Source organism: Callithrix jacchus, chromosome 18, assembly GCF_049354715.1.
Source record: "Callithrix jacchus isolate 240 chromosome 18, calJac240_pri, whole genome shotgun sequence".
Lineage (NCBI taxonomy): Eukaryota > Metazoa > Chordata > Mammalia > Primates > Cebidae > Callithrix > Callithrix jacchus.
The window spans coordinates 32,453,238-32,474,495 of NC_133519.1; the positions used below are offsets into that span (position 1 = coordinate 32,453,238).

Sequence of the window (21,258 nt, forward strand, 5' to 3'; positions counted from 1 at the left end):
TTTGCTTGGTTACTATTCCTCTATCCCTTTATTTTGAGCCTATGTGTGTTTTTGCATGTGAGATGGGTCTCTTGAATACAGCACACGGATAGTTCTTGACTCTATCCAATTTGCCAGTCTGTGTCTTTTATTCAGGGCATTTAGCCTGTTAACATTTAAGGTTAATATTGTTATGTGTGAATTTGATCCTGTCATCATGATGTTAGCTAGGTATTTTGCACATTAGTTGATGTAGTTACTTCGTAGGGTCACTGGTTTTTATATACCACTTTTTCCTTTCCATATTTAGTGTTTCCTTCAGGACCTCTTCTAAGGCAGGCCTGAGGTGACAGAATCCCTCAGTATTTGCTTGTCCAGAACGGATTTTATTTCTCCTTCACTTATGAAGCTTAGTTTGGCTGGATATGAAATTCTGGGTTGAAAATTATTTTCTTCAAGAACATTGAATTTTGGCTCCCACTCTCTTCTGGCTTATAGAGTTTCTGCAGAGAGATCCACTGTTTTTCTGATGGGCTTTCCTTTGTGGGTGACCTGTCCTTTCTCTCTGGCTGCCCTTAACATTTTTTCTTTGTTTCAACATTGGAGAATCTGATTATTATGTGTCTTGGGGTTGATCTTCTCGAGGAGTATCTTAGTGGTGGTCTCTGTATTTCCTGAATTTGAATGTTGGCCTGATTTGCTAGATTGGGAATATTCTCCTAGATAATATCCTGAAGTGTGTTTTCCAACTTGATTCCTTCTCCCTGTCACTTTGAGGAACATCAATTAATCATAGGTTTGGTCTTTTCACATAATCCCCTATTTCTTGGAGGCTTTGTTCATTCCTTTTCATTCTCTTTTCTCTAATCCTGTCTTCACGCCTAATTTCAGCAAGGTGGTCTTCAATCTCTGATATCAACTTGATTGATTCGGCTGTAGATGCTTGTTTATGCTTCACGAACTTCTCGTGCTATGTTTTTCAGCTTTTTCAAATCATTTATGTTCCCCTCTACACTGGTTATTCTAGTTAGCAGTTCCTGTAACCCCTTATCACGGTTCTTTGCTTCCTTGTATTGAGTTAGAACAGGCTCCTTTAGATCAGAAGAGTTTGTTATTATCCACCTTCTGAAGCCTACTTTTGTCAATTTGTCAATCTCATTCTCCATCCAGTTTTGTGCCCTTGCTAGAGAGGAGTTGCAATCATTAGGAGGAGAAGAGGCATTCTGGTTTTTGGAATTTTCAGTGTTTTTGCACTGGGTTTTCCTCATCTTCATGGATTTATCCTTTGATCTTTGAGGCTGATGACTTTTGGATGGGGTTTTTGTAGGGGGGTGCTTTTTGGTGATGTTGCTGTTGTTGCTCTCTTAGTTTTTCTTCTAACAGGCCCCTCTTTTGCAAGTCTGCTGCAGTTTGCTGGAGTTCCACTCTAGACTGTTCGCCTAGATATTACCAGTGGAGGCTGCAGAACAGCAAGGATTGCTGCCTGTTCCTTCCTCTAGAAGCTTCATTCCAGAAGGGCACTGACCTGATGGCAGCCGGAGCTCTCCTGTATGAGGTGTCTGTCAACCGTTGTGGGGAGGTCTCTCCCAGTCAGCAGGCATGGTGTCAAGGACCCCCTTGAGAAGGCATTCTGTCCCTTAGCAGAGCTGGTGTGCTGTGCTGGGAGAATCGCCGTTGTCAGGATCAACTGCTCTTATCAGAGTTGGCAGACAGGAAAGATTAAGTCTGTTGAAGCTGGACCCACGGCCATCCCTCTCCCCAGGTGCTCTGTCCCAGGGAGATGAGAGTTTTATCTGTAAGCTCCTGACTGGGGCTGCTGCATTTCCTTCAGAGATGTCCTTCCCAATGAGGAGGAATCTAGAGAAGCAGTCTGGCCTCAGCCACTTTGCCATACTGTGGTAAATTTCACCCAGTCCGAAGCTCTCTATCTTCTTAGCACTGTCAGGGGAAAAATGCCTACTGAAGCTTCACTAATGGTGGATCCCCCTCCCCACACCAAGCTCGATTGTCTCAGGTCGACTCCAAACTGCTGTTCTGACAGTGAGAATTTCAAGCCAGTGGTTCACAGCTTGTTGGGCTCCATAAGAAAGAGTGGGACTCACTGAGTGAGACCACTTGGCTACTTGGTTTCAGCCCCCTTTCCACAGGAGTGAACAGTGCTGTCTGCTGGGGTTCCAGGCACCACTGGGGTATGAAAAAAACTCTTGCAGCTAGTTCGGTGCCTGCCCAAACAGCCGCCTAGTTTTGTGCTTGAAATCCAGGTTCCTGGTGGTGTAGGCAAAGGATTCTCATGATCTGTGGATTGCAAAAACTGTGGGAAAAGTGTAGTACCCAGGGTGGGTAGCACAGTCCCTCACAGTTTCCCTTGGCTGGGTGAGGGAGGTCCCCCAGCTCCTTGCACTTCCTGAGTGAAGCAACACCCCACCCTGTTTCTGCTTGCTTTCCATGGGTTTCACTCGTTGTCTAACCAGTCCCGGTGGGATGAACTGGGTACCTCAGCTGGAAATGCAGAAACACCCACCTTTGCTGGGAGCTGCAGACCAGGGCTGTTTTCTTTCTGCCATCTTGGCCCCTCCTTGTGCCTCTAGATATGTACCTAAGTGAGTTGAAAACATGTTCACACAAAAAGATGCACATGTATGTTTATAGCAGTTTTACTCATAATTGCCAACAATTGGAAGTAACTTAGAGGTCTTTTTAGAATTTCTCTGTATTTACCTTTCTTTCTCTCTATACTTTCTGATGTGTAGCTAAAACTATATAAAAATATAATAAATTTAAGAGACTAAAAAGGTAGGAACCAAAAAAAACCCCAAATAAATTAAGGTAGAAATAAAATAAAGGGACAGACTATTGCTAGGATTCTTCTTTTAAGCCTTTGAAGGCACTCTAGCAAATTTAAACAGAAAAGGAATTTATTAAAAGCTTTTAAGTAGCTTGTAGAACCCCAGGAGACCCAGATTTGGGGTTGAATATATAGCTTGGAATAATAAGTCATACTTCTGTACTAGTTTCAGGAGAAATCATCTACTTATGAATAGTAAGTTTACAGGACATTACTCTGAGATCTCCACTCCTGCCCCTCCTAGTACCTTGATGTCTTCCAACAAAAATTCGCCATCTTTAACATGAAATAATTCTGCTTGCTTGTCTTTCTGTTTTTGAAAAGAACCTTGCATGGGAGCATCTCCTTGACAGTCTTTTGACCAAGTAGATGCTTCACTTTGAACCTATTTTTATGTCTTTATACCTCTTCCTGGTACCATGAATCCATGTAACTAGACAGTTGTTTCCAAACTCTTAATAATGGTTTCTGAATGGGTTCCCAGTGAGTCTCGTGGGCTAACTTTAAAAGGAGGGAGTGGTTGGCTCATTATTGATTTTTAATGTACTAATCTAAGCATAAAATGTATACATTTGTTCCTCAAAATTTCTCATATAGATCTTAAAGTGGATCTTACTTTTTTTTACTTTTACTTTCTGTATAATAACCGCCAGAACAACTGAATCTGAACTTATCGATATTGTGTCTTGTCCCTAACTGAAAATAAGTTAGCATTAGTGGGTATGGTCAAGAAAATGATTTATTTGTGATAGTATGGAGACTTTATATATTTTATATCAGAAATACTGTTTTAAAACAGAGTCTCTGAATATACTGTCTTGTCTAGAGAGGCGGAAAAAGATTTTATGTTCCTTTTGTTATATTGTTTGTCTAGCTCACAGAAAATCACTGTCTTGTATTTTTCTAAGCCTAATTATATCTACTAGTTTATTTTACTAAGAGTCTATGGCAAAGTTCTCTATAGTAATGTATAATCTATAAATTATTCTATAGTAGTAGTATTGAAGTTATTACTTTTACAATACCTGAGTTGAAAACTGCTATTATGCTTACAGCATTCGACTGAAGAGTCTCAATGCCAACACAGATATAATTTCCCTGGCAAGGAAGGTGGTTGAAGAATGTAAACTCATTCATCCCTCAAAACTAAATGAGGTAGAACAACTATTGTACTACCTACAGAACCGCCGTGATTCATTGTCAGGAAAAGGTAAGTAATAGAATTCCTGACTTCCTAATGCAGAAAGTGGTTTGACTATAGTTTGTCAAACAACTATAAACAAAAGTTCATCAAACTTTTAATATTTGATGTTGGGTAGGTTTTTTTCACCAGTGCTATGAATGGGTAAACAACAAAGAATAAACATAATTTTTTTTCATAGTAGGCTTTATATTAGCTGCTTCCTCATAAAATGGTCTAATTATTTTTCATGTGTTGTGTATGTACACATATACTGAAATAAGGCATAAAAAAGTAAATGTCATATTGATTCTAGAATAACAAAAGGAGAGAATTTGGGCCAGAAAACCTATTTTCACTGCCCCAACTAGAATGATATTTTATAAACTTCTTTTTTATATTTGTTTACAGTTTAGCTGGATTATGTGTTAAAATACATATCTTAGACTATCCTAAAGGTATAACTTTCATGAATCTTTTTTTCTCTTCCTTTTTTTCTTTTTTGCAGCAGAGAAAGAGGTTTAATTTGGGGGTCACCAAACTAGGAGATGACAGAAAACCTCAAATCCATCTGCCTGAAGAATTTGGGGCTAGAGTTTTTAAGGGTTTTGGATTAGGCTGAAGTGTGGAGAGTGTTGATTGGTCAGAGAGCGTAAGGTGAAGTAGTGAGAGGATGATGAAGAAGCCGTATTCTCATGCTGATTTCATTCCTCTATGAGGGTCTTCAGACTGGTTGATATCAGCTATTTCACTGAGACTCAGTGTCTGAAAACCATTTTAAATGATCGTTAAGCAAAAGCTTTATGATTCTAACGTCAGAGATGCTGTCTGTAGGAACACTGGGGATCAAATGGTCAGTATGTTTGACTGACTGTATGACTTTTAGCAACAAGGGAATGGGCCAAAGTGTAGCCTAATTAATGTTTAGTTCTAATTATATTTCTGTCTGGAACTCGGCCTAGAATTCTTATCACCCTTTGGGGACAGTTTCAGTTACCCCTTTTCTTGTTCATCCTCAATCCTGAAGTATGATCAATAAAGAGGGCATCAAGGGACGACCTTTCTAGCAGCTTTCTGCTGACAAGGTATGCACATAGCAGGACCATGATTGGGATTTGAGGAATGAAACTGCTTAGCAGTGGCCTATACATGGTTCATGATTGCCAAGTCTAGGGTTCCAACTCTGCATGACAAAAATGTCAGTGCTTGTTACTAGTCCCTGTTGTCTTTTGGGAATAGAAAGAAGAGCAAAATGACAATAATGATAATAACAGGAGTTTGTAAGGCAGACCAAAACCAGTTTCCCCTTCCCGTAGGAAGCCAGCCAAAGAGATTGTTAAGGTGGCCTGCACCTCTTGTAACCATTTAGCTTGTTTGGAAATCTTTTCTATTCACAGCAAGTGGTATTAGTTATTTCACAGATACCCCCTTGCTTTGCCAGGAGGAAATCTAATGTAATTTGATTATCCAGAACCATCTATGCCAGAGTTTAGGCCTAGCAGTTTTCTTCTTCAGTTTAGCATGTCAACATGCCTTATTTTGAGGTGTATATTTCTGAGCCCCAGCATCCTTTGTATGAAACTTTTGTAGAAGTTCCACACACAAAAAATGGAGTTGGTAGAAAAATTGAGTTAATAGCTGAGTGGCAGAGGATTCCAGTAAGCCAGTCTCCCATTCCTGAGAATAGGCCATGCCCATTAGACAGCTGTGTCTCATTTCAGGAGATGCTTTGTAGACTAGCTTTCAAACAGAGGAAAAACACATGTTGGTATTTGGGGCAATCTATAAACCAGTTTCCTTAGAGTCTGAAATGAAGTCAGTTGGTGTGTCTAAATGTTAGACTCAAAGCATCTCAGTTAAAGTGGAAATAAGCAGTAGCAATCTGACAAGTTTTTCTTGCCCGTCTTACAAGGTACGAGCTTCAGCTTGCATGGCCTTGGAAGAAGTTAATAATGACTTTACTGAGTTTAAGTCAGAAAAATGGAAGAAAATTTTGAAAATGTTAGTTTGAAGACTTGTAGCCAGGAAATAATTCAGGTTTAGTTCAAATTGTAGAAAACAATAAAAACTCAAAAGTAATAGGCAAGGCTAGAATCTAGTAAACAGGTATACTGTAGTTTCTTTTGAAACAAAATTTTTATCTCCAGTGCCCCATTTCTACCCAAGACAAATTATAGTGGGACCAATTTATTTGCAAAATAAGTTTTATATTTGGCCTGACTGCATAAAGTATGTCAAGAATAGTGATTGGCCATATAGGCTCTTTTAAGTTGACTTTGCAGGAAATTTTTCATAAGGAATCTTAATTTCAACTTTTTAAAAGCCTCAAGGTTAGCCAAACCAAGGATTTGTCCATGCCTGCAGATACCTGTATGAATTGGGTGAACTCATCTCCTGTGGAGGTCCCAAAATAGCTTGAGGTTTCTGGATCTCTTAAAAGTAACATTTTTTTTTTACTTATCACAGGTGAAGAATTCTATAAAGAAACTACATAGACAAGGTAGAAGGCCAGTCTTTCCAAGGTGCTTTTATTGACTCTATAAAGTCAACATCAATTCCTCAAAGCAGTCTGGTCATATCTGAAAATATGCCAATCCAATCAAAGCCTTGGTAAAGTAACCAGCATCTCCAGTTGTGTCCTGCTACAAAAGAAAGCAGATTCTTATAGAACTTATGCAAATAACTATATTGCCATAAAAGAATACTTATGAATGGTTTCCACACTTCTGAGAACTCAGAAAGGCAAATTTTTCTCAGAAAGATATACTTTGCTTGTCATAAGCTATAAATAGCTCAAAGGAAAAAAAGATGTTTTCTTGGCTCCTCTTCAGTCAGAGTAGCAGACTTCCTAACAGAATGTTGTCTGTTAACCTTGGAATTGCCATTCATAAACCAGGCAGTTCTTTGTCAGTCAGGTGAAAGCTGTTTAATGGGCACTGTAGACTCCTGCAGCTTCTCACACAATTTCAGAGTCAGTCCTGGGGAAAAAGAGTCTCCCGGCTAATGAGTATCTCCTCCTTGAATTTCCCAAGTAGCATGATCCTATACAAACTATCTCCATTTTATTATGGAATGCTTCTGGGCACTGCTATCCCCAGTTAGACTGTTTCTCTGACATTGCCCCAATAGCGTGGGTATTTCAGATGTCATAATCATTTTATGTCATTATGGAAAAGACATAATGTTATAGGACATTAACTGAAGACACCCTATGTGTGTGTCTTCACATAGGGTGTCTTCAGTTAATGTCCTATAACATGGCAGTAAATGCCTCTTAAGTGGGAATTCTCTAGTCCAGAGTCACAGTAGTCATCAATAGGACATGCTTGCAGGACTTTTGCCATAAGCCTCAGTAAACATTCCACAAAAGGCTATGAAGTGGAGAATTTGTTCCTACCAGCACTCTGGCTTCTATTCTATATTCAGTGCACTTGGGGAATCTTACTGGTTCCCATTTTAGTATGTCCAGTTAATATAGCTTGAAGGGCAGATTTGTATCCCTTCAGTTTTACAGTACTGGGCAGAGGAAACATCCTCTAGCTAGATACAATATCCATTTTCATAAGACATTTAGGTAAAAGATACACAACTACTTTACATAAAGCCCTTTTAAACATTTCAACTTTGATAATCCTACCCACCCTTATATTTTACATTCTGGCCCCAAGAATTTCTTTTCACTCCCAGACCATTTTACCCTCTCCTGTGAAAAGAGAATTGGGTTCCCAGCAGACGGTTTAGCTGAGGGACCAAGGCTTTTTTAGTCAGTCTTCGTGTTGATTAACCACCTCAACATCACCCCAGGCAATTGTTCAGATTTCTCATTTTGATCTTTGTCCCTGATTTTTTAAAAAATGTCTCCAATTGGGGTAAATACAGAAAACTGATTTGGTACCCTTTAATGCTGGGGGAACCAGCAATTAAGATCTTTCTTTCAATCCCATTAATTTCCATTTTATTAATTCCATTTCTTAATAACTGTCTGAAGATTTTCACTCTGCTGGGATGAGTCCCATGACTCTCCCCTTCTCTTTTCCTCTTAGTTTTACTACTATCAATGTTTTCTTCATTCATCATATTTCTTAATAACTGTTTAAAACTTCCCATCTTCCTGGGATGAATCCTTTGACCTTCCCTTCTACCCTTCACCATTCCCTTGTTAACTAACCTAATTATTTTCTACTGTATCTCTAAGACTCTTGAGGAAAAGCTGACTATGACGTAGGTAATGGGCATATTCAAGGGGTGAATATCTATGTCATCATAACTCCAGTCCCATAGGGCTTGCATATAAGCTGCTTCATCTGGGGTACTCCACCAATTATAGGTGGAGTTGGACAGTCCTTTTCTCAGGGTAAAGAGACCTTACAGGGACTTTTATCCAGTTCATTAGGCTGACTCTTTTGTCACTAATAACCTCCTGTTTGTCTGGATCATGTGTAACCATTTGCAGTTGTTTAATAGTGAGCAGTGGGTACTGTACCAACCCAAACATGTTCTTTCACTTTGCAGCATTTAAAACCAAAGACAGTGCTCCCAAATTAGTTACTCTCATAATCCATTTCAGTCTAGGTTCCTTAGGGAGCTGATGATACTGATCTATAAAATAAAAGGGTGGGGGATGAGGAACCTTTGATTCCTGAGTGACTGTGTGGTCATCCATGGCATGGAACTGCAGCTAGGCCATGCCCCATTACTAAACGTGAAAGTTACAGTGAATTTGGAGATAGATAAAACTTCTGGGGAGTTGGTTCACTGGATGTATAAGGGAATGCAAACTAATATGAAAAAAGTATAATATTCAATTCCTTGGTTATTGTTATCTAATGGCTAAAATAAAAGTAAAAGAGTGCTGAGTTGGGTCTTGAGGCAGGAGAAAAGCACAGATATGGGTCTGTATGAACTCAGGTCACTAACCTCAAAGCTACCCACAAAAGTGGAAAATTATGTAGGGCAATATGAAATACTTCTGTGACCTGTGGTCTCCAAGAAGGTAGCCAATGTAGAAGAAAAGCAAAATGAAGTAACTATTGAAACCAAAGTATGTGATGTAAAGGAATTGTTCTGTTTGATAAAGCTCCCACTTGGTCACAGGTCAAGTTCTCAAGGACACAAAACAAGATGAGAAGAACCCTCAACTAGTACCTTCTCTTTATGAAGAACACAGAAAGACAAAGAAAAGATTATTTCTGGAAGGAAAGGGAACAGTATGAATATTCATAAACCAAAAAGTATACCAGAGTCAGTATTTCCTAAGACTGGTCACATACATCTTTTTATCCTGTTAATCAAAACCTTGCAGGAGACAGTGATTTCTTACCTTTTGCTCAACCAGATTTCACACAGAGATCTGGAACCTGACTGGTAAACAATTCTTACTACCCTGTTGCCAGCTTGTCAGGTCCTGGATTCTCTTAACTGTGGCTTCCAAAAGTGCGGAGCTTTGAACACCCTGCTTGCTGATTACAAAAGAAAACATTTTCTTTATTTTCATAGGTTCATAGGTGAAAGCTGTCCAGTTTGGCAAGATACAATCCAAGGGGCTGCTTGAGGTAGGAGGGATCAAGTGAGCATTTCCCATATCGACCGAGACAAAATTACAGTGTACATGTATCAAAGACAAACACCAGTTACTTGGCTCAGTATCCAAGTTTTAACCTAGCAAAACAGGCAAAACAGATCTTCCTTTCCACCTGTAAGGCCCACTGAGCTTCTGCTAATGTTTCCTTCTGGGTTCCCATCTAAAAACAGGACAACATAAGAGCAGACATGAGACCCCAATAAGTCAGAATTATAAAACCAGGTTTCATAACTGAAACCAAATTGTCCGGGAGTACTTCCTCCAAACATTGCTCTTTATTCTTTTTCCAACTGGGGAAACTCCCCTCAAACAGGGCCCCTTTTACAGATTAGGAAGGGTCAACAGGACCTCTGAATAGGACCTTTAAGGAGAACAACAGATCAGAAGGCAAAAGGGATGTCGATTGCGCTTGGGAATACTTAAACCAGAGAAGTCTTTCAGATTCAGAAACTGTTTCTCTACTGCAAGCAAGCTTATGTGAAGGTCGACATGCCTTGCTGGCAAGGGAGGCTCCAGAGACAGCCCTGGCTTAAAGAAGCCAGACAGCCACTTGAACTCATCTCCAGGCCTCTGAAATGTGGAGGGGTCACTGAGCTTTAAGCAATAAATTAACCGTTACAGCAAGTCAATACATTAAAACACTGGGTTGCAGCAGAAGAAAAGGGGTTTAATTGTAGGGTCACCAAAAAAGGAGATGGGAGGAAACCTCAAATCCATCTCTATTAATCCTTCTTAGGAAAATATTATGGTTTTATTCCTCAGCGTCTCTATTGTTGCCATGCTCCTATCCTCCATTTTCTCATAAAAGAACCAACCCACTAATATATTAGAGCTGAGAAAATGATCATTTATATAAAATAATCTAAACTAAAAATCAAAACAAAAACATAGATATTTTAATGGAAAATTATCTCAGATTATTGAATGCTTCATTTTGTTTTGCCATTTTATAGTATTTACTAAATGTACATATTTGTACATATGGTGCCTTTTTTTTGGAAACAGGGTCTTGCTTTATTGCCCAGACTGGAGTGCAGTGGTATAATCACTGCTCACTGCAGCCTCCTGGGCTCCAGTTATCCCTCAGCTTGAGCTTCCGTAGCAGCTGAGACTATAGACATGTGCCACCACACCTGGCTAATTTTTTACACTTTTGTAGAGACTGGGGTCTCACTATGTTGCTTAGGCTAGTCTCAAACTCCTGGGCTCAAGTGATCCTCCTGCCTTTGCCTCTCAAAGTGCTGGGATTGCAGGCCTGAGCCAGTGTGCCTAGCTGGTGCTCTTAAAATATATAAACGCTCAAGTTCTAATTAGACTAAGAGGGGAAAAGAAAGAAAATTGTGTTTGGAATTTTTTTCCAATTAATCAGTCTCCTTTCATCCACAGCAAATAAAATGCCTTGTACTTAAAATATACTTTTATTAGTTGTGAATACAGTATCTAAGATAGATGATCAATATATATTTGTTGAATGAATTAAATGGTTGTAAATTTATTTAAAAGCAAAAATAGGCATTTTGAATGAACATGATTGCTTCTAATCACATAGCTGGCATTCAGTGAAGTACTATGTAGATAAGGAAAATGTCAAGACATTTTTGTCAAGATACCTGTAAATGATGAGAGATCACATAGTCCAATAAATTCGAAGTAGAAAAGCAAATCTGGTAGTCTTTTAATATCTGTGTCTTATTATAGGTAACAGTACAGTTAAAGTGGATCTTTCATAGTGCCAAATTAATATAATTCTGAAGGCATTATAATAAAATATCTTTAAACTAGTAAAAACTCTTTCACTGAGTTCTCAGGGCAAATCAGTGGTTTTACCTTGCTCCCCAGAAATTAAAGGAATACGAAAAGATTTCATGTCATTATTTTATCCATATTTCAAGTCAATATTTTCTCTGCCTTGGTGTAGGGTATTATTAATAGTTGAAGATCTAGGAAATGCTTTAGGAAGTGTATATTAAATATATACTTTTTAAACTATTGGTGTTTGTTAAAGCTCCTTTGATAGGCAGTATGTCAAAGCCAGAAACTTTATCTTTAAAGTGATTGAAACAAAATAATAATACTTATTTGGTTATGTGATTCATTACATTCAGTGATTTTTTTTCTTTGCATAATTAAAACCACTGTCTTAGTAAATTATCTGTTTGAAGCAGAATTAAGCTGTTGAGAATATATGAGCTTATATAGAATGGGTGCTGTCCTCTGAAAATAATGACTAATTCTATCATTTATATTTATTTGCTAATTATGGAATCAAAAATGTTGATACCATTCTAACTTACTTTAATGTGCGTATATTATTTAGACTTATGATCCAGATCAATAAAGTATATTGGATAGTTTTTTTGCTAAAAAATGAAACTATACCTTTAATCAGATAATTCCAAAGAACAAATGGCTCAAACTTGTGTTCAGCTAATTTGGATAACTATTTATTTGGGACTAACTAGGGATTTAATTAACACAAATAATAAATATTTGCCTTTCAATTTATGATCTTAGTTTTCCTTGTTTAAAAAGAACCAGTTAACAACTATTCTGTATCTTAGCTTTTAAATTTACCCATTTTTATTTGTTTCTGCTTTGTTAATTTTCATTTTAGCTTGTTTCTTACTCAAGTTACACTTTTTTCTTTGCCTTATTGATTTTCCTATTCCTACCTTAAATTTGATTTAGAAATGGAAAGAGAGGGGGTCGGGCGCAGTGGCTCACGCCTGTAATCCCAGCACTTTGGGAGGCCGAGGCAGGTGGATCACAAGGTCAAGAGATCGAGACCATCCTGGTCAACATGGTGAAACCCCGTCTCTACTAAAAATACAAAAAATTAGCTGGGCACGGTGGCGAGTGCCTGTAATCCCAGCCAATCAGGAGGCTGAGGCAGGAGAATTGCCTGAACCCAGAAAGAAGGCGGAGGTTGCCGTGAGCCGAGATCGCGCCATTGCACTCCAGCCTGGGTAACAAGAGCGAAACTCCATCTCAAAAAAAAAAAGAAAGAAAGAAATGGAAAGAGAGGATACTGAGAACAGACTATTTTGCTTCTTGTTGGCAAGTTTGGCTGTATACCTTATCTACTCAAAAAGTTAACCAGGGAGGAAGTTGCTACCTAGCATAATTCGGTGATTAGTTATAGACTTTATTAATTTATACTCTCCTGGATATCCTCATTAGATCAAGTGGATTATATATGATCATTTTTACACATTGAGAAAAGAGTATTTCATAAACTATTTAGTTTTAACATCCCCAGTTTAGCTAGAATTAAACTCAGCTGCTGAAAATAAAAATTACCTAGAAACCTTAAAAACCTAATTTTCCTTATTAAAAAAAATATTTTTACAGAGAAAAAAGAAAAATCAAGCAAGCCTAAAGATCCACCTCCTTTTGAAGGAATGGAGGTAAGACTGCATGCATTTCTGATCTAATAGAAGACTGGATTATAAGACATTGCCTTTTTCCATCAGTAACATAATCACATTAAACTCATGTGGTATTTTTAAAAAATGATTGAATTCAGAGGTACCTGAAGAAGGTAGAACATTATTTAATTGAAAAAGACAAAAAATATTGGTTGTGCTTCTTAGACAATTTATTTTAATAAATGATGGGTAAAAATGTTTACATATTCTTACTGTAATATGTTGTGAAATATATTATTTAATCTGTAGTAGATACAAATATTTTATATTACATTTGAGATACTTTATATTGATAGACAATTTAAAAAGTTTATATACATTTCATTTTATTATGGGGTTTTGTATTAGAGTCCTAGGTCTAAAAGTCTAAAATTTTCCTATCCAAAAAGGTGGCTACTCTGAGTTCTTTGGAAATTTGTGTTATAAAGGCCACACAAAATATCATTTGTTATTGATCACAAAATATCATTTCTTTGACAATGAATCTGTTGAGCATTGTTGATAAGTATTTTCTGCCTCTTCCTTTGTTTCAGATTGATGAAGTTGCCAACATTAATGATATGGATGAATATATTGAGTTATTATATGAAGATATTCCTGATAAGGTTCGGGGTTCTGCTTTGATCCTGCAGCTTGCTCGAAATCCTGATAACTTGGAAGAACTACTATTGAATGGTGATTTATAACTGTAAATATTAAAAGTAGAAAATTAGTGTAAAGCATGTTTAATTATAATAGAGGAATAAGTTAAAAACAATATTTATACAAAACTTAAGAATGCATATGTTTTCCAGCTCTTTATTTTTTTTCTTACTCAGATTTCTTAAATTGAGAGCATGGTATTTATTCTCAGGAGAATTCACAAACCATTTAATTTAAACAAGGAAAATTAAGCATTAATGGTACTGTACCTTTTCTTCTACTCTGGAAAACTGTTTTATTCTTTTAATTAGGATAAAAGATCAAACTTTAGACATTTACCTAGAGATATATATATTATGTTTTTATTAAATTAGAGTTCAATATTAGTTTTTTCTTAGTAGCACAGGGAAAGCTATTAATCTTTACAGTTTCATTGAGATTGAATTTCACATCAAGTGTTTGCTTTTCTTTCACTAGAAGTACTTGGTAATAACAAGAAAAGGAGATAGAATGTTTTTAACACCCTTTTCTTAGTAACAACACTATAGAATTTTTTTTTTGGAGACAGGGTCTCCCTCTCTTGCCCAGGCTGAAGTGCAGTGGTGCGATCTCGGCTCACTGTAACCTCTGCCTCCCTGGTTCATGCAAGTCTCCCACCTCAACCTCCTGAGTAGCTGATTTTGCAGGCATGCACCACCATGCCCAGCCAAATTTTTTTCTTTTTTTTTTTTTTTTTTTAATAGAGTTGGGGTTTCACCATACTGGTCAGGCTGGTCTGGAATTCCTAACCTCAGGTAATCCACTGGCCTCGGCCTCCCAAAGTGCTGGGATTACAGGTGTGAGCCACTGTTCCTGGCCTTTAGAATCATTTTAAATGCATAGTTTTCTGATTATACATTTTCCAAAAACAAAATAGGAAAGATGTCTTTATTAACTGGTTTGCATTACATGAGAGAGAATGTTTTTCTGGCTGTTGACAAATACATGAATAACATATTTCAAATCAATCGTTTTGTTAGTCAGTACTTTCAAATAAGTATTTCAAATGGCTTTTCTGCTATATGCTTGCCATTCTTTTATGAAATAGATACTTCTTGAAAACTTATTGTGTGGCAGGCACTGTTCGCATATTTTCATGGAATTGTTTTAGTGTTCTCTCTCCTCTATTTCATTGGTTTATTTGATGATTTACATACCAATACCGCACTATTGTGTTGTTTTGTGTTTTGACTTAACTTTAGAATATGTAGGAAAAATGTTCCAAATTGCTTTCTTTCCTCCCATAATTGGTTTTGCTGATCTTGCACATCTGTCTTATATATTTTGAGATTATTTCATCATATTCTGTGAAAAGTCATAACAAGAGTTTTGATTATGATTGCATTCAATGTAGAAATTAATTTTGGGTTATCTTTTGACCTCTTGTAAACTATATTTTAGCTGTTTCTTAGTAAACTGTATACAACTCCTGTAACTATATTTTTATTGAGATGTTTCTTTATTCTGTATTAAAGGAGAAATATAAAATGAAATGTGGCAAATAGGTCACTAAACCTAGGCCTAAATTTATGACATTATAGAACAGTTCTGTGTAAGCTAGTATTTTAAGAAATACTTTTTTCTCTGTATTATAATGGTCAGATGCCTTTGGGAATTACTAGATTGAATAATGCTACACCAGATTAAGTAGGACTTTTTGGAGGCTTTGCATGTTAATATGCATTGCCAACCTATTTATGTGACTCCAAAATCATTTTTTCCAAAGCATATACTATTCTAGTTCTCTATATTGTGAATGTGAATGATACTGTGAAATGCGATCATAGGATGATTTTTAGTTTGGTAAAAAATTTGTCACTACGTGGATTCATAACTAATACAGTAATTTTTGAAAGTTCAAATATGGAACATTTACCATAATAAATACTTATAATGCAGTCTATAAAGTACTATTGTAAATACTGAGTACCTATTAAAAACAGTGGAATTATGATTTGTATATTTTAACATATATTTTGTTTTAATTACTTTAATAATTAGTATGCCATGTACCAACCTGATTTGAAACTAGTGTCATTACTTTAATTTTTGTTTCCTCAAGATAGAATTTTAGCAGAAATGCTTATTAACCTACCTGAAAGTTAATTTTGAGAAAGTTTTTTTTTTATTTGTGGCTATTAGCGTAAATTCAGTGTAATACTGAAAGACCAATTTTTCTGTGTACAAATTTTATTTGTTTTTAAATTTGCTTTAATGGAATGAGTGCTAGTCTACTAACCTACTCATTTTATTCTAGACTTATTCAAGTTTTTTTTGTATTATCAAATACAGTAAATCAGATGTTAAAAAGAAAAGTCAGGACTGCATTAGTAAGATTACAGTTCTTAATCTTTAATGTCATAAATGTCATAAATTAATGTCATAAATTAAGATTACAGTTCTTAATTTAAGATTGTTAAATTAAGAAATAACTTTTTAATTATTTTATTGTCACCATAACATACATATTATGACACTTTATCTAAATCGTATTTTATTATTTCTGTGTTCAGTATATATTTGAAGCAGCATGTTATGTATTTTTAAGTAAAATTACATTTTGGTTTTAAAAATAGCTTTCTGTATTGGAAAGAAGCATCCTACTTTTTGCCCCAGTTCTATCTTAGCTTTGTTATTTATTAATAACTAGACATTTAAAACCAATCACCCTTTATACCAGAGCATGGAGAATAATCATTTCAGTACTTCGCCTTTTTCTTTAGAAACTGCCCTTGGTGCATTAGCAAGGGTCCTGAGAGAAGACTGGAAACAAAGTGTTGAGTTAGCTACAAACATAATTTACATCTTTTTTTGCTTTTCCAGGTAAGTATAAAAACTATTAAACAAAAAAACTACTGTATGTCTATTGCTTTTTGTCTGTATCATTGATTCAATTTGTAGATCACTCATTTTCAGTTTTTTTGTGTGTCTGCCTATGCTCTACTGCTGAATTCTTATTCCTGTTTCCCATTGTCTGTCTTGCTGTTATTCTGTCTTTTATGTAGTCTATACTCATTCATGCCTCAGTTTCCTCATGAGCAAAATTTGCATAGTAATAGTGGCACCCTCTTTGGATAGTTTTTTAGATTAAATGAATTAAAAATGGAAATACTTAGAATAAAGCCTGATCCAGAGTAAGTGCTCAGTAAATGTTATTGTTATATATATGCATGTATGTGCACATACCTGTTATGTATCCATATTAATTATATAACCTTAACAAAGAAGATGTTTATTAAGAAATTATGAAAAGTTTCTTGCCAATTCCTAGAGAATTGCTGCTTCTGTTCTAAAAATATGCTAGTATTAGCAAATAAATATTTATTGAGTAAATACTTGGATGAATGAATTATCTAGAAAACACGTATAGCCTTATTACTAGTACTTACTAATTCTCTGATGTCAGTTTTATACAATAAAGTGTATGTCTAGTATTGTTACATTATTAGTTTTGTTAGACAATAATCTAAAAATTTATTGTGAGTATCTGAGTTAATTACAAAAATGTGTCTACTTTCTAACTTCTTAAAAATAACTATTTTAGGTAAGGGTAATGTGATAAAATATATTTAAAGTAATTTTATAATCTCAAGTCTTCCTAGTATAGTGTGGATATATTCATTTATCAAAATATGTGTATCAAATTTATTTTCTACATGATTTGTACCAGTGATCACTAAAAGCAAATATTCCCTACTGATAAAATGTATTCTTTTAAATATATATTAAAATGCCTTTTTTAAAGCTTTTCTCAGTTTCATGGACTTATTACTCACTATAAAATTGGAGCCCTGTGTATGAATATTATTGATCATGAGTTAAAAAGACATGAGCTTTGGCAAGAAGAACTTTCAAAGAAGAAGAAAGCTGATATCCTTTTACAGTGGCATTTGAACCCTCTGTTGACTTTGGTTGTAAGTTTTGGATGGGTGGAATGGTTTTGTTCTTTTTAAAAAATTGTTAATTGCATTACTTGGAAACAATGCAGTTGTGCATTGTTGAAAGTAAGAAGAAGATTGAAACCATCAAAATGAATACAGTTTGACATTCGCTTTGTGTCTCTTCACGACCTTTCTTAGTTAATGAGGTAGAAGGAGCAGGTAATAGTTGTGTCAGGTAACTTAGTAGATGAGCCTCTAAATGATTATGTCATTACATACACTAAGATCCTTTGGTTAGTTGGAGTGTGGCTCACCACTGCTGCTTATGTACTTCTATCTGAGTACTAAGGTAACTTCAGTTAAAATGGGTGTAAATTTGGTGATGAACCTCGTTAAAAGCTCTATTTTTCTAGGAAAGTACAAAAATATTTTTCTTAATAAATACAAATTTGAAAGGCCTCTAGAATGATAGAACCTGTGAAAGGAAATTTAGGTATCTGTTTTAATGTATCTTGCAAATATAAAAGTCTTTTCTGCAACTTCCCTGACAAATGGTGTCATATAGGCTGTTCTTTAACAATGTCACTGCTTATTGATTTAACCCATTCTGTGGTTTAGCATTCTGTTTATTATAATAGTCTTTTGCATTGAAGTCCATTTCCCAATAACTTCTATCCATTGGTTCTAGTATTGCATACTAAAGCAATATAGAATAAAGATATTTTCTTCAACATCATAATTCTCATATTTGAAGATATTTATCATATTTTAGCCTCAACAACTTAATGCTTCTATAGCAAAGGCCCCTGGTTTATTTATATCTGTTCAAGCATAATGTGTTTTGCAGATCAATGAGGCATACTGATAACTTTCGTTTGAATCAAGTGTTTATTGATGTCTTTTAAAAAGTGAAAACTTTATTCCTGTTGTACAGAATATCATACATTTTTAACTCTCCCTTGTGCAAAAGTAGACCCTACTTTTATGTTGATTTTGGCCTCCAGAAACCCTGAGGGTTCAATTTAATCTGTGTTGTAATAGGTTAATTCAGGGTATTGTCTACAGAATCTCTCAGGCTTTTATTATTGTCACTTGGAACTCCAAGATACTATAAAATCCACACTCACACATAGGCTTTGACTTTTCTTACTTAGAATCTTTTCAGGTTTATAAATTTTCTATGCATACCATAAACTTCTGGCATCTAAATTGATACTGACTCAACTACATCAACCAGCCAAGAATCCTTGAGACCTATATATCAGTTCTGGAGTGGCAATGCTCCCGAATGCTTCAGTGGTACCCCAGATTTATTTAAAACTGGAGAATTATGGAGGGAACAACTAGTGAAACTCTTTAGCAATCATTAATTTGCATTTTGATTGGTGGCAAGAACTCATCTCTTAGGACACATTATATTTCTGTATCAGACACCATTAATTTTAAAATTCACTAACCACTATAATAGGAAAATATGCTTTCAATTTAACTATGACACATAATGGATTATAATACACATCCAATTTTGAAGATGTTAAGATAAGAGGAAAATGTGTCTTAGAATAGATTATGGTAATTGAAGGGATATAAAAATGACCTCAGAATTCTGGCCATTTTTTCTGATGTGTTACCATTTTTTTATGTCCTAAATTTCTTTGTATTTTGATACAAGTGGTATTCAACAAGGTCAGCTGCTTTGACTCATATTCTGGGGTCATATGCTTGACGCATATGTGTGAGATACTAAAGTAACTGATTATTTTTGCAAGGTGTCCAGGGGATGATTTGGGACCAAAAGATGTGATTTTAAAAATTTGTTTACCTTTAGTTTTGGGGTAGTTCTTTCTTGGCATCTCTAGTCTGAAAAGGCTGCCACAAAAGCATTAGATTTAATCTATATCCTTTGAATATTCTGGGCATTTGTCTTAAGTAAAATCCAGTGTTCTTAGTAATTAAATCCCTCTCTAAAGCAGTAATTTTTTTGGTTCTTGGACCCATTTGATAATCTGTTGAAAGTTATAGACTTGTGCACCGGCATAAAATATTCACAGTTTCTGGGAATTTAGGTATTTGGTGAGGTTCAGACATCTATATGATGTTAGCTGTGGCCTATACAAAAAAATATTTGTTCACTCAAGGACTCCCAGGGAATCCATGACCACTTAGATAAGAAGTCCTGTTACAGCACAATTATTGTGCCGAGAACATTTTAGTTAAACTTTTGGTGAGACAAAATAACTGGATAAAGTTGCATATAAAATTTAATAGTGCCGTTGTTCATAGAATTTACCAATAGATTTTTTTTTGCTTGAATGAATATGGATAATCCTTAACAAGTTGTTTACTTGATGAAGACCCTGAAAACCAGACCTTGAGAAAGGATTATGAAAAAACTTTAAAAAAGTACCAGGGGCTTGTGGTAAAACAGGAACAGCTATTACGAGGTATGAATTCCTAAGCAATGAGAAAAGTAACAAAGTACTTACTCAAAATACATTTGTTTTTTTCGCTTTTTGTCATACCTATAAAGCTAATGTGAGAATAACTGAAAGTTCTAAAATGTTAATGTGCTACAAGTTCTTCTGTCTTTAGCATGGATAATGCTTTAAATTTCACTCAGTATTTTTCCCCATTTAGTTCCTAAATATACTTATTATTTATTTCCTGAGAAAGGATTTTTTAATCCAGCGTGTGACCTTTTCAATGATAAGAATCTTTGTCTCTTCAGCCCTAACTGACTTGTTTTATAAAGTGAATTATTTTGTTGCTTTCCTTGGAAATTGATATAAAATTTTCAAAATATTTCTCTTGTTTAATAGAAAAGAATTCCTTGTCTCTAGCTTTATTAAGAGATGTAAAACTTCAATAATATGGGGTTTTGGTTACTGATGAGATAAAAAATCTCTTGCTAGTTAGTGATAATTACGTGGGGCTTTTAAGTGTGAATTGAATTCCTGATTTGTACTTGACTGTTTGATGATTCATTTAGTTCATTGCTGTTTGACTAACTTTGTAATAGAAATACTTGTTAACTCCCAAAATATTTTCATTCTGTGAGGATTACTAGCAATTTTAACTACACTCAGTTTTTAAAATATTTGAAACCAAATAATTTAGTTTAACCTGTTGGAGAAAATGTCAGATTTTCCAAAGTTAATTTTAAAATATGGTAGAAAATAATAGGTATTATCTATGTCAGCATATAGTCCAAAATGCATCAGATCTCAAGAAAGCAATTGTTTTTATGTAGAAGTTTTAAATAACTAATTTGACTTTTTTAACATATAAAACGTTAAGCTCTGTTTCTAACCAAATATTTTATTTGTGTTAATATTGTATGCTCTCGTAAGAGCTTTATTGAGGTATAGTTGACAGATAATAACTGTACGATTTTAAAGTACACAATTTGATAAATTTTAACATACGTAAATACCCATGAAATTATGACCATAATCAAGATAACATATCCATCACTCCCAAACTTTCCTCATGCATCTTTGTAATCTCTCCCTTTCCTTCTTCCTTCTCCCTTCTCCCTTATTCCCAAGTCATCACAGATCTGCTTTCTCACTTTAGATTAGTTTGCATTTTCTAGAGTTTTATATAAATGAAATCATATAGTATGCATTCCTTTTTGTCTTTTTTAGTCAGCATAAAGATTCATCCATATTATTGCATTTATC

The 21,258-nt window shown here is 35.3% G+C and overlaps 1 protein-coding gene across 2 annotated transcripts in view; it reads left to right on the forward strand.

The window, feature by feature from the left end:
* Positions 1-21,258, forward strand: part of KIFAP3 (kinesin associated protein 3) — a 142,711-nt gene that overhangs the window by 21,747 nt on the left and 99,706 nt on the right. For both annotated transcript variants that reach the window (XM_078356300.1, XM_002807710.7), the window contains exons 3-8: positions 3,880-4,034; positions 12,937-12,992; positions 13,547-13,688; positions 16,418-16,517; positions 17,440-17,564; positions 19,921-20,019. In XM_078356300.1, the coding sequence (XP_078212426.1) occupies positions 3,880-4,034; positions 12,937-12,992; positions 13,547-13,688; positions 16,418-16,517; positions 17,440-17,564; positions 19,921-20,019 (677 nt within the window). The remainder of the gene's footprint in view (positions 1-3,879; positions 4,035-12,936; positions 12,993-13,546; positions 13,689-16,417; positions 16,518-17,439; positions 17,565-19,920; positions 20,020-21,258) is intronic.